General features: G+C 36.9%; 1 protein-coding gene across 3 annotated transcripts; it reads right to left on the bottom strand.

The window, feature by feature from the left end:
* Positions 1-2,321: 2,321 nt before the first annotated feature.
* LOC124300726 (E3 ubiquitin-protein ligase CHIP) lies at positions 2,322-11,809 on the bottom strand. Of its 3 annotated transcripts, none has more exons than XM_046755060.1 (4): positions 11,734-11,809; positions 10,637-10,835; positions 3,585-3,907; positions 2,322-2,696 (listed from the first exon to the last, which is right to left on the bottom strand). In XM_046755060.1, exons 1-4 carry the CDS (start codon positions 11,734-11,736, stop codon positions 2,454-2,456), a joined length of 768 nt encoding a protein of 255 aa, XP_046611016.1. In that variant the 5' UTR covers positions 11,737-11,809; the 3' UTR covers positions 2,322-2,453. The 3 variants fall into 3 exon arrangements, with proteins under 3 accessions (XP_046611016.1, XP_046611014.1, XP_046611015.1); XM_046755058.1 differs by lacking the exon at positions 11,734-11,809 and adding an exon at positions 11,444-11,714; XM_046755059.1 differs by lacking the exon at positions 11,734-11,809 and adding an exon at positions 11,391-11,714.
* Between the last annotated feature and the right edge of the window lie 2,064 nt (positions 11,810-13,873).

Genomic DNA, 13,873 nt, shown 5'->3' on the forward strand with positions numbered 1-13,873 from the left:
CAAAACACTTTTTCGATATATTTTTGGGAAATACAAACGAAATAGAATAAGTAAACAGACAAGGACAAGGGTTGTTAGATGTATCATGATGTATCGTACCTATCTACGAGCAACAAGGTACAAATGAACAAGTTCATTGGGATAAGCAGAGACACGATTAAATGCTACAGAAATAAGTAAGTAGACAAAGCGTTATAACTATTTGTTAAAACAGGGTTTATTCGCTTTTTGCAATCTGAAATTCCCTGACTTCCAGGTAATCCGGCCTGAATATAGGATTTTTCTAGCAACCTTTTAAGAAATATGCCGCTGATTACTGACAATTTTTTTACAGATTAATATTAATACCTTAAATATTACCTAGTAACTAACTGTTTGAATATCAATTTACAAACTACAGCCTGCAATTTTCCGTAAGAAAAAAACAGAAGTAGGTATGGTCTGTAATATTATACATAGAATTTATGAATTGGTGGTATGAAATAAAATTTCAAGTGCAATTATTTTTTTTCTTAAGATTGATAGTACTATATATAAGAACGAGTTTGTTTCTTCCACAGATTCAAAATTCCAGTCATTTTCGAAAATCCCAGACTTCCTTGACGTAAGAAATCCCGTTTTTCCCTGTATACGAACCCTGTGAAACATCGACCAAACAAGGATAAGGATATTTAAATTTCCTCGAATAAAATTTCTATTTTACTCGTAAATGTATGAATTGTTACATGCAAGTGTTTTTTTTTCGTCAATTATATTTTATATTCATGTATGTAAATATCACCTTACCATAATAATATTACTTGCGTTTTTACTTTCAACCTTTGTTATTATAACTCAATGTCAATATTATTACCTTCGAAATAACACCCTTAAATGCTAGCGTCCTAGATGGGTAGAATATAATTGGCCAAATGAGTTTTACCAAATAGTTCCATCACCTAGTATTTGCAAACCTGTATACAAAACCGTGAATAACCTGTCATTTAGAGAATTACCGTTTATTTGCCAGAATACTTTTTTCCGAAAAATTGAGATGAACGATGTGCGTGCAAGTCAGGCATGAATAATCGATATCGTGAAGAGTTATTGGTTCACAAATTGAATATGTAAGGCTGATTATTAGTATTTTTTTACTCTTGAGTGACTATATTGTCTATATCCAGAGAAAATGGTGAAACACAGCGCATTGAGCAACCGACTGCTCATGCAAGAACTCTTTTGTCAGTTCATGCAGACTGGCATCTCAAGCTTTAGTTATCGTAAGTGGTTTATAGAGGCTTATGTAGGTGATGCACGTTCTTTTCGGTTAACAATAAGTACAGCTTAAATATTTGATGTGGTGATTCGAAAATTCTTGGCAATAAGTTTTATTGTTAGCTGACTGATAATTGTTACTTGTCATAACATAATTTTAATTCGCCACTTGACGCGGAAGAGTTTGACATCCCATGATATGTTTCCAGTAAATTGGTTCATCCTGCCTTTTAAACTAAAGTATTCCTGTGGTCTCACCAACCAATGAAGTCCAATTAATTTATTAAGGTTCACTGTTTCCTCTCGTTATATGCAAGAAGACATCATTGGGAACCCATGCACCAACGAGCTTGGAGTAGCTTAAATCAGGCTTAAATCTTCAATGAAAAATTTTTAAAAAGAACCATTTTTCTCCCTGCGAATTCAAATTGTTTATTGACAAATGTAAACAGCTTGTGATTACGTTTTTGTCGAATAATCGTCGTATTCTGCACAAAAAATGCACTCAAACACATCTGAGAAACAAAATTTTTGCGAGCAATTTATATTTTTTGTAAACAATTTTCTGTACCTGATTGTGAAAATCAACTTTAAATGGGTTAAAATCAGGTTTCTTGATGCAAGGGCTTTCATCGATTTAGGTCGTTAAACATTGACACATTAGTTTTGAACGATTTGGAGAAGGTTTGGAAGGTGTTGTGATCAAAATTTCTCCACCAACCCCAATTAAAGACCACCTGATGGTCACATGTTGGTATAAGTGCATTACACAAAGCCGTAGTCATCTTCAGTGCTGTTAATTATGCATTGATAAGGGGCTATGCTCAATTTTCTGCGAAACTTGTAGCAATTCAAAGCTGTTGAAAACATACTGGAGGATATAAAATATGTCACACGTCGAAATATAAAAGGTACGTAATTATTACAAATTCGATTAGTATGATTTGTGAAGATTTCAATAATAGCAATCACAGCATTGAATTTGCTGGAATGAGCAAAAAAAATATAGCCTATGATCTATGTAATAAATTCTTATAATAGTATAAACATATATTATATGAAACACCTTTGGATTAGAGAGTTCCGTATACTTGTGCTATAGTACAACTTGTAGTATAGTACAGCTGGTAATTACAGTGATATATTATAGAATAATGATATTACAGGTCCGTGAATATTTGTTAGATCTTGCACGACACTTAGTAATCCAGTGCCCATTCATTTTCTTGAAGAAATGCATCAACAACTTCCTTCATGGATAGGTTGGGTATGAGCTGATCTTGGGTCAGGCGAACTCGCGTCACAGGATCAAAATGACCCACCCTCTGCAAATGCTCCTCGATATCTTTTCGTTCATAGGTGATACCACTCGGCGTTATCACTGGTTCCTGAAGGATTTCGAAACTGATCTTGCCACAGAGGTAGTCTGGTACTTCCCGCACCTGTTTCCCAACAATCAGTGTGACTTTATCGAATAATGCAAGTGCAACATTTGTTTCAATACACGAACTTAAAAATAATCTGAAAATATTACACGGTGAAAATGAATTAAAATAAATATAAAATAATAAAATCTCAAAAGTAACAAAAAATCGAAGAGATCTGAGGGTAGGCAGGTCAAAATTTATTTTTGTTCAAAACAAATATGTAATGTTGCATGAGGAAATATCCTGAGAGTATACCACTCAGGATCTTCACAAGAAGGCCAGATTCAAACAAAATATGTCGAAATATTTTTTCAATTTATTTTTTTAAAAGGAATGTTATAAACAAACTCGCAAGCAGTTGCAAGAAAAAAAAATACCCAAGGTCGAAAACATTGCAAGACTAATATTTGATATATCATCATTCCAGCTCTTAAGGGCATGCAATAGTCGATGCCGAACTTTTACTATCGCAATCAATTAAAAATAAATTTGGGGGGGGGGGGGGGGGTCCAAAGTTTGACGATATTCGACACTCATGTTCAGGCATAAAAGAATGGGGGTACGAAGATTTACACAAGGAGGAAACCGAAGATAAGGAATCCTATATATAGTGTGCTCTATATCATTCTATCTCTCCATAACTTCTTGGCCGATTTCAGGCGGTATTGCTCTATTTTTACTAAGTGAGATACTTTCCATCATTCCATTCCACCTCAGTAATTTACCGTTCTGGTTTAGATCGATTCCGTTCATTCGTTTATCAATGAAACGAAAAACTGTACTTAAAAGGCTGGTAAAGGACTATTGCATGCTCGTAATAACATTTCATATGTGGAACATACAATCACTACTATGTGAAACATTATACTGATAAAAAGTAAGCAATTTTATAGCGATACTAACTCTTCGTCGTTCATCCACTTTGGCGAATAAGTCGTTCAGGTGAGCAATACAGTTGTCCCGATACTCTTCAACCTGTTCTTTCGTCGTTCCTGTTCTATCTGTTTCTTCCTCATTCTCTGTGCCTTCACTATCGTTGGCCTCAAGACTAGCAATGTTCCGGTCGGCATCCTGGATGATCAATTGATTAAGGTAAGATTGCAGTTCAATATCTTGCGCCACCCTTTGTTCTTCCCGCAATTGAAAACGCCGTTTTCTTGCCTGCCTCAGCATAGCTGTCACATCATCTCCATAATTCAACTTTTGTTCTTTGGCTAGATCCACCGCTAAACATGACACAACAATTGATGTTAGCCTTAGCATTTCTACAATGGTGTGAAGTATCATCGTGGAAAGAATACCAGGTGAGCCATTGCGCATGTCATCGATCCGGCCAGTGAGCGGTCAAATTGTTGAGCAAGAATGTAGCCAACGTTTTTAAAAATCATAGCATACACATAGCATATTTACATGCACTGAGTTACGTGCTATAAGTTACTAATTCTCGTAACTTGCGCTATTTGCCAAAAGGTAAACGGGTCGCATCTTTATGAGCACGGAGTCACGTGTCATGAGTCCGTGATAATCGGTAATACTCTCTACGGATCATGCCGTGCACCTTATTCAAGCAACCGAAGTTACAGCTTTCATTTCAGGTTGAGCACTGTATCCCGCCACGACCATCTAAAACGTCAAAATAAATAGTATTCGGATGACTATGGCAGGTTACGATGTTCAATCTGAACATAAGCTGTACTCTGATTGCTTGAATAAGGCACACGCATCGTTTTAAAGATAGCAAAACTCATAGCATATCCAGCTATTGGCTCAGTCATGTGGGATGCATAAACCGAGTCGAATTTGGACCACGAGGCTGAAGCTGGCAGCTGAAATTAGCAGCCAAACGTTCTAATGTTCACTCGAATAAAGTAGTGAAGTCCGAAAATCAAAATTTTTTAAAATACCTTGAACCCCCAATATTTTCACAGATTTATGAGTATAAGACTAAACTATATTTTTCTATTTCCAAAAAGTTGAACACGTTTCGCTGCTAACTCTGACTGCTAGTTTCAACTTCATATTTGGACCCCGTATTGTCATACCTGATATTCTTGTTACTATGATAAAGTATGTATATGTGCTGAAAGGTGAATGGGGAAAGTAACTGAGAGGCTAAAGTTAGTTACGTTAACGAAAAGAAAAATCTGGGAAAAAATTGTCCTAGTAAAAATTTTAGAACGACTTTCAAAAAGTCGGCTTTTCAAAATATCAATGTGTTTTGTTTATTATAATTTATTGAATTTCAAACAATCCTGAATGTGCGAGGTAACGATTTTTGCTAATCATGCATTGTGTAGTACTGTTACTAACTTCAACCTCATAAGTAACTGACTGCCAACACTTGCAGTGACGAATCTGATCCTTAACTCTTTGACTTTTAACGATGTGATAAATTGCCTACAACAAATTTCAGATAATTTGGCTAATTATAAAATGTTACTCAAAGTATAAAAATTAGAAGAATATTTTCGAGGTAGTGAGTTTGCATGAGTATTATCCTCTCCCGTTTTGGATGCATACCCTAAGGCCGAACAGGATGTAAGATGAACCAAAATCATCATTGCAGTCAAATATTCTGATACAAATAAAACTTTTAATAGATTTTTATCATTGGGATTCATAAGTCTGAAATGCAAGGTGCAAATGATTCCAAAAATGTGAACTGCTAAGGAATTTAAAAAAAAAACGGTTTCTCGCACAGACTCAAATGTCAAACAATACAGAAAAATAACCACTGTAGAATGAAGTTACGAAACAATGTATACAGAGTTAACATAAAAACGTATAATTGACTTTTGAAATGAAAAATATATCTCCCAAATTATTGGACACTCATGTAGTACTTCCATGTGAAGTAATTCCTTTTTGCTTAGTTATCAACATTTTAATATATTAAGACACAACGTAAGGATTTGGTCTAAAAAATACGTAAATTTCCAACATTTTGTTGACAGCGGTGTTAGAAGGACAAGGTCGGATTTTTACACACAGATAGTACAAGGTCTTACAGAGTTTCAGTGTTTTTTATCGAAATATATGAATTGAAAATGGATTTATTGTTAATACAAAAAAAAAACATATTTGGCCTCGGTGTGGTCCAACAGCATGGACTATTGTAGCTGTTACAGTGATCAGAAATCAAAAAAACCGACGATGTACTTTTAGAAAAGCAATAAAACTGTAGAATGACCAAATATTGTGTAAGAAATTGGAAAATGGGAACAACATGGTGACCCAGTGAAAAAAAATTTTGGTTTTCGACAATAAAAACGACCTCAATAGTTTGTTAGTAACAAATGAATGAACATTTTGTAAGTCCAATCGGTCATTTTACAGAAAATGTTATAATCGTGGAACTGACCAAATTTGAAGTCAATCGGACAAATAAATTTCGGGATCTGATCCACGCCGTTGGACCACACGCTGTTGAATATCTTTTTTGTATTAACAATGAATCAGTTGTTAATTGATATTTTTTAATGTAATAAAACTGAAACTTAAAAGAAACTACAACATTATAATATCATACCATTATTGCAACATTGTGTGCTTCAAAACAGAATTTTTTCACGTGCAATATTTATGCAAATTTTAAGTATTTTAGTGAAAATACCACATGTGCAGCGTAACTTTGTCCCACTTCAATCAGTAAATTGATTTTCGAAATTGGTTTAATAATAAGTAAAATTCATAATTTGAAAAGAAGCGAGAATTTAGAAAGCTACTACCATTTTTGAGGATAATATAATTATCTACACAATTATATCCATTTAATAGCGTACTTACGATTATTTATAAACAAGAAACTGGAATAAGTATGTATTTTCAACTTCCTACTTATCTTTTTCTAAGTTATAATAAACTCAAAAATGAAAAATACAGTTTTTACTAGATCTCCGCGTTTCAACATCTAATGAATTACCGGGCACAGGAAAACAAATTCGAACTCACTGGTGATGAGAGAAATTAACGACAACAGAGTCAGGGCGGCTAGGTGGTCTAGTGGAGTAAGGCTCCGGTCAAGCATCTCTAGACGCCAGGTTCGATTCCTGGCTCCGTCGTTAATTTTTCGAAATCACCAATTTTTCGAATTTAAATTGATTGACAAAATGATTCATTTTTGGATTGATGAAGAGTGTGCGTGCGTACGTATGCGTGTGTGAGTGTGTGTGAGAGAGAGAGAGAATAAAATAAATTGGAATAAAAAAATTGAAATAAAAATTTCGTTTGATGTTTTATAAGCTCAAAACATATCTGATCGTGAGTGAGGAATTCTGAGTTTGACCTGTCTAAGTCAGTGAGATTAACCACTTGTTTTATAAATTATTTAAATGGAAAATAGTTACATAATGTGAGGCACCTCCTACTCTTGAGCCGAGCATCCAGTACCTTGGGCGGATGTTTTGTACATCACTTTTAAAATTACAAAGGCACTCAATAAACTAGTCTGAGAGTAGTCATCCAGATTCGAATTGTAAGCAGAAACCAATAACTAACATGAGGTACAAATTATTCAAGAATATATCTTATGTACAGGACAATGCAAAAAACTGCATCATATCACGTACATTGGGAAAGAACTCAAGTACAGTGACACAAGTATAAAAGTATAAAACATATGTAGGTCAATGATGTAAGAGAAATATGCTCAGAGACTGAGAAAATGACAGTGACACTGACAAGCGCACCAGACAAGGCGTTGGAAGAGGCAATACTAACTCGAAAATAATAAAGCATACATGGTACAAATGATCAAAAGCCTAGATAGTGTGCAGCAAATAGAAGAAGCTGTCATTGTAGGCATCAACGAAAACAAAGTGATGAAGATCTCGCTTAATGCTATAAAAGAATCCACCATGAAATTTTATTGTGACAAAATTGATGATTTCCTGTAGAAAATAACAGATTATGGTAACGCAAATAAAATTTTTTAACCAATGATCACAAAGCTTAAGAAGTGACATTTATAAACAACAAAAAGATGCGAGATGCTCATTGCTAAAGTAAAATGTATAAAAAATAACGAGATCAAAATAGTCAGTATACCAGTCGCTAAATTACAACTTGAGAAGAGTAATTTGCAACATTGCCAAAGCAATCCAGGCAAAGAATATCAACACAAACATCGTCAATATGTAGTAGTCGGAGAGCTGGTGAATCAGAGCTACAAAAAAAATTGAGAAAATTTGAAAAAATGTATGCAGCTGAATCTCAGTGTATATGTTAACAATCCTTAGTCAGTTAGCGAGATTATAGGATACCTGACCATGGTTATCTAGTGAATATGCAAAAATGATCGATCCAGTGCAAAATCCGAGGAGAGGCTGAAAATTGGTATACTGGTGTATTGAAACATCACGCATGCACATACACTAGCTAGTTCGTTTGATGCCAGGATAGGGCTTAGTCAGTCAGCATTTTGATGATGCACGAAAGCAGACAACGTGCCAGGTATTCATGTTGTAAGATTTCCTTGTAATATTTATTTTTAGTACAGTGTTATCTACAAGACATTAAATGAACAAAATCTTACTCACAAAATTATAACGAATGCGACGAAGTAACCTAAGCGTTGGTGGTTATAGAGAGCAGTCAAGGTAAGTTCTACTACTTCAAACAGTCTGGTTCTACTGCAGTTAATCTAAACTCTATTCACACAAAATGCATATTATTTCTATAACAATTATACTGAAGCCTAAGATATCTCGTTCTTTGATTATCGTTCAGTAAAATCTGTACCGTTGTTTAAAGAGAAAGAATTAAAGAGAGAGAGAGAGGTGTAAATGTATCGCAGCCGCCTTGAATGGTTTTTAAATTGATAAATGGATTTTCAATATTCTTAAAATTCTTTATATATTTATTGACCGTTATTACTAATACCGCTCGTTACACCAAACTACTTATACTGCTTCTGTAAGTATTAAATTACTTTGGATAAACGCCCGGGGGAATGTGAGCATGTTCCATGCCTTGCACTGTAACCTGTATGCATGCTACCTAGGGTGTAGTCTATGTTCGGGCATCATCAAAATGCTGACTGAATAGGTCGGGTCCCGGAATTAGAGTGACTAACAAGTGGATGTGTATCCCTAATGCTTCAATACACCAGTATACAAATTTTCAGCTTTTCCTAAGATTTTGCACGCTACTCATCATTTTTACATATTCAGTAGGTGTCCCAGAACATCGCTGACTGACCGAGCATTCTTTAAACTACATGAATTTATTCAGATTTTCTCAATTTTTTGTAGCCTTGAGCCACCAGCTAGCGGACTATATAAATCTGCAAAAACAGCGAGATCTGGGAAGGAAGGAAGATTACTGAAACATGGTGCTTGAGCATCGATACACATCAGCGGTTATTACACCAATACACGAGACTGAAACAAGCAGTACATGTATAGATCACATATACAGGGTGAGTCAGTTCAAACGGCCAGAATGGGAGGAGCTCAGTTGACGGATCAGGCCATACCCCTTAGCGAATCTGGAGCGAGTCAATTGAAATACCGAGAATGGGAGGAGCTTTGTTGACGGATTAGGCCATAGCCCGCGTGTTGATATCAAAGTAAAGTTTGCAGTCTGCGTACAGGTATTCAGTGGTAATACGAAATAAAGTCACGATATGACACCAAGTGAGGGAATAAACTCTTATTATGATCCGTCACTTGTTGTCATATCGTTACTTTATTTCGTATTACCACTGAATATCTGTACGCAGACTGCAAACTTTACTTTGATATCAACACGCGGGCTATGGCCTAATCCGTCAGCAAAGCTCCTCCCATTCTCGGTATTTCAATTGACTCGCTCTAGATTCGCTAAGGGGTATGGCCTGATCCGTCAACTGAGCTCCTCCCATTCTGGCCGTTTTAACTGACTCACCCTGTATGTTAAAAGAGACAATACCAAAGAAATAACAGCAGCAGTATTACCAACGAAGATTGAGTCCCATAGAAGCGTACGGCCTGCAGGCTATTTGAAGCAAGAAAAGTTGGGGTGCTCGGACGAGCTATCCCCCCAACAGCTAGGTGTCGCTAGTGGCGCCTTTGCTTGTGTGGCTCACGTACAGCGCTCTATACTAATGCGAACAGTGTCGGTGTGTTGGCTCCGACTGGCGAGTTGGGGTGATCGTGCTAACTCTCTACTGTCGACCGACGGTAGAGCCATCTTACGGATTTACGAGTCGCGGAAAGTTTTGCTTCAAGCGGCCCATAAGCCGTACGCTTCTATGTGACTCGATCTTCGTTGGTATTGCAGACGATGACCACGGATCACTACACGACCATAATCAAGATTGCAAATGATATGATGAAGTAACTTTATTATGGACTCATACAACCTATGATATAATATCGAACAACAGTCTGGGAAATTGTGTAAAAAATAAGCCATTGACCATCTGTAAGTGGTCCAAGATCTACAGAAAATAGCAAACATCCCAAACATCAGGTAGACATATCTAGCAAACATAATGATAAGGCTCAAAAAAAAATCGACTGAAAACTGAGGAAAGAAAAGTACAGTAGGAATATATAACTCGGGCTAGCGTACAAGGAAATCTTGTACATCAAAGGGTTGACACAACCAGAACACATTGCCGTAAAAAAAGGATTGCAGTAATTTTTTTTTTCAGTTTTTATAAGGAGGATGAAGGAACTGAACGGAATATTTATTATGAGATTAAGTTTTTTAAAATAGTTTCAGTAAACAGGCTTCCGAATAGCTAATTGACTCTGCAAGTTAATTTACTGTGCAAGATTCGGGATGTACAATTACCTACATGTATAATAGGTCGATTTCTGTATAACAGTCATGAATCTTTAGAGATAAAAATTACACATGGCTCAAGAGTTCATTTACACGCTAGTCAATTGTGCTTAGTCTTCAATTCAACAATCATAATTTAAATATTCTTAGGGTACATAATTTTGAAAACGAATATGAGCTGTTACCTCTCTGAAGATGCTTGACAGCTTCGTCAAATAGTTCCAGTTCAAGAAGTGCTTGGCCTAGGAAAAAATGACCCTTGACTAGACAGGGATCTATATCAAGAGCTCTTCGACAGTCTTGGCAGGACGAGTCCCATCGTTTGAGTTTGAGGTGGCACAAGGCACGATTTGTGAAATATGTAGCTTGAGTTGGATTTTTGATCTATAACAAAATATAGTGAATAATTGTCTTTGAGCACTGATGTGAACCTTCATTCAGGTGGAGACTCGAGTCGAAAACTGAACCAATGGTCACGATAAAATGTTAGCATTTGTGGTGACTATTGTACACCTCTATGTTTTGGAAGAATCCTCTGCACATCACGCAGCAAAAAGCGCACAATTAACTGTGGCATAAGAACTTCGTCATCCACTTGATCCTAAATCAGGTTATTCCACTAATACAAAACTGCACATGTATTCAAAAGTCACAAGGTTCAAGTTTACAACATTAAAATAAAACCCTGAACAAAAAATCACTCTTATGATCAGAATGATTTTATGGTAGCTAAATTTGCAAAATATGAACACGTTCCGCTTCATTATGGTATATCTAATGTTAGACAATTCTAGAGCAACGGAATAATAATTTTTTCTCCAATTGTATTATTATATCAATGCTATGAACACCAGTTCATCAAAAGTTAGTCATATATAGTTATCATCAGCTGGTGTGTGTGGGATCCTTCTAAATATGAAGGCGTACGAAAATACGTACACGTGATATAATAATCCAATATCTCTTGCTTTTAGTCATCGAACAATACCTACGATTGCTTTTGTATAACAACTGGCTGCATCCTCATATTTGTGCAAATTGAACAAGCGGTTCCCCTGTTCTTTCAACTCCTTATCAGAAAGGTTAGTTGTTGAATACATCTTACTCATGTCGCTCGATATGTCAGAAATAGGGCAGATGCTCAATTTTTAATACACTATAGTGCTATGCGCGGTTCTTTTAAGGGAAATAAAACTGGATTTGAATTAAATCTGTCATTGTTGTATAACCTCAAGTACGTTCGCTTCCATTTTGGTTATCCATACAAACCACGGTAACAAACCATAAGTCACGGCCATCAGCATTATCAGCTCCACCCAGCCGCCGTTGCTTAAGGGTGCTGTTTCATGAGCAGTAAAAAGCAGCAGTGGTTTAGTAACTTACAAGTTTTCACTAGCATCAGTCTGGTAAGTTTACGCAGCAGCAGCGCTGCTCATGAAGTAGATCGTGGCTTCTTGTGATCTTATGGCTTAATTGTCGCTCGAAAAACTAGGTTTGTTCGTGCTAGCTACACTCTACACTCGCGAGTATAAAAAGAACTAGGGTAGTGTACTAGGGATTGCTGGGGAGTGTACGTCGGCTTCTCGAGTGTAGTTAGGATAGCGCGAACGCAATATTGTAGAAGGTGCAGAAAAGTGGGGACAAGAAAATGGCGCACGTTACGTACAGTCGTTTTTTTCCTCGAAACACTTATTAATACAACAAATTAATATATAAGATAATCATTTTTGGAATTTGTTGACGAAATCTTTCATACCTTATGTTTTAAGTACAACGTTATCAAATTGAACGTTGTTTTTTAAGTAAAATACTGTACTGCTTTGTTCTGGTTTGTAGTGAGGTTATGGGTTTGTTGTCACTCGTGAGTTTTAAGGTATATATCGCATCACAGTTCACTAACGTGGTGAAAAAACCTGTAGCATTCATGGTAATTGAACCATTCACACTTTTTACACTTTTTACATTTGGTCTCGACCGAGTGTAAAAAGTGTACACAAGGGCCGTGTTCGAAAATTGACTGACAGTACTGTCAGCAATCTTTTATCTCTCTTGCACTGCCGAGTTCATGGACAGCTCTGTCTCTGTCCTAGGGAATTTTTAGTACTAGCAGTCAATTTACGAACATGGCCAAAGTGTAACGAAAGTCTAGTGACATTTGTAAAACGAACAGCGCCATCCGACGTCACGTCCGCTAAAACGAACGCGCAAGTGTACACTCCCCACGAAAGTGTAGAAAGGGTAGCTAGTACGAACAAACCTACTGAACTGCGAGCAACAGAAACTTGCATCAGAAGTGATAGGGGAAAACTGCTGCTGCTGCTTTTTACTGCTCATGCAATAGCACCCTAACAGTGCGTTTCCAAATTAGATCTCAGCGTTGTCAGCAATCTTTTATCTCTTTTCTGCCAAGTTCGCGACTAACTCTGCTCTTACGTATGGTAGGTATATATATCAGTGGTACTGAGGGCGTGTTCGGAAATTGACTGACAGTACTGTCAGCAATCTTTTATTTATTTTGCGCTTCCAAGTTCGTGAATAGCTCTGACTCGGTCCTAGGGAATTTTCAGTACTATCAGTCAATTTACGAACATGGCCTAAGTAGGCCTCTCCCTCACGAGCGCTAGCAGCGAAAATTAACAACATCGGCTTCATTTTCGAGCATGGTTTTACAGCCGGAGTGCCCAGACCCGTCTACAAGACCGTGCGCTAGACGCACTGCGGCAATAATCCACAAAACCAGTGACTGTGAAACCTTCAAGACCATGGCCGTGTTCGACGGTCTCTTCTTTTTGATGAATTCCTTCAGAATGATAGGAGCGCACGCGCAGAACGTACTTCCTGCTGCGCGAGACCGGCACATGCGCAAATTATTACAATGAGAATATAACCTCATAACTTGGGTAAATTGGTCATACCACGTGTCAAACGCTGTCGGCATTGTTTTTGCTGTCGATCTTGCTTTATACCTAAAACAAAAGATGTCTCAGAAGCAACAAGTTATGGTAAAACACATAACTTGTTGACACATTTAACCAGGTTTTGAGGTTATATTCTCATTGTAATAATTTGCGCAGAATTGACGTGATAATCCATTGACTTATGAAGATAGACTGAGCCAGTGTTGCCAGATGGTTCACGTAGCTTCCCCAAAGGCAATTTCTATTTCCTCCTAAAAATCCTGTAAATACCCCCACCCTTACACCGTCAGAGGTGTTACGTTCCGAGAGGAACGCTTCGAGTCGATTCTGATTCGCCGCGTGATTTAATTGTTCTCCTGACTTACGTAGTTGGTGTATGTAAATCTCGGGAATCCGCTGATCAGCTCCTCAGATCTTCTCGTTCAACTCGCCTACAATTCTGAGAGTTTGTTAGGTAAGGCTCGTGCCAACCATCACTATGCGTGATTGAAATAATTATTTATG

This window comes from Neodiprion virginianus, chromosome 3 (genome assembly GCF_021901495.1).
Source record: "Neodiprion virginianus isolate iyNeoVirg1 chromosome 3, iyNeoVirg1.1, whole genome shotgun sequence".
Taxonomy (NCBI): Eukaryota; Metazoa; Arthropoda; class Insecta; order Hymenoptera; family Diprionidae; genus Neodiprion; species Neodiprion virginianus.

Coding starts and splice junctions, on each gene's coding strand:
- LOC124300726 (XM_046755058.1), bottom strand. CDS start 11,560: ATGAGTAAGATGTATTCAACAACTAACCTTTCTGATAAGGAGTTGAAA. Junction 10,836..11,443: donor GTTGTTATACAAAAGCAATC/GTAGGTATTGTT, acceptor ATTTTGTTATAG/ATCAAAAATCCAACTCAAGC. Junction 2,697..3,584: donor AAGTGGATGAACGACGAAGA/GTTAGTATCGCT, acceptor GTTGGGAAACAG/GTGCGGGAAGTACCAGACTA.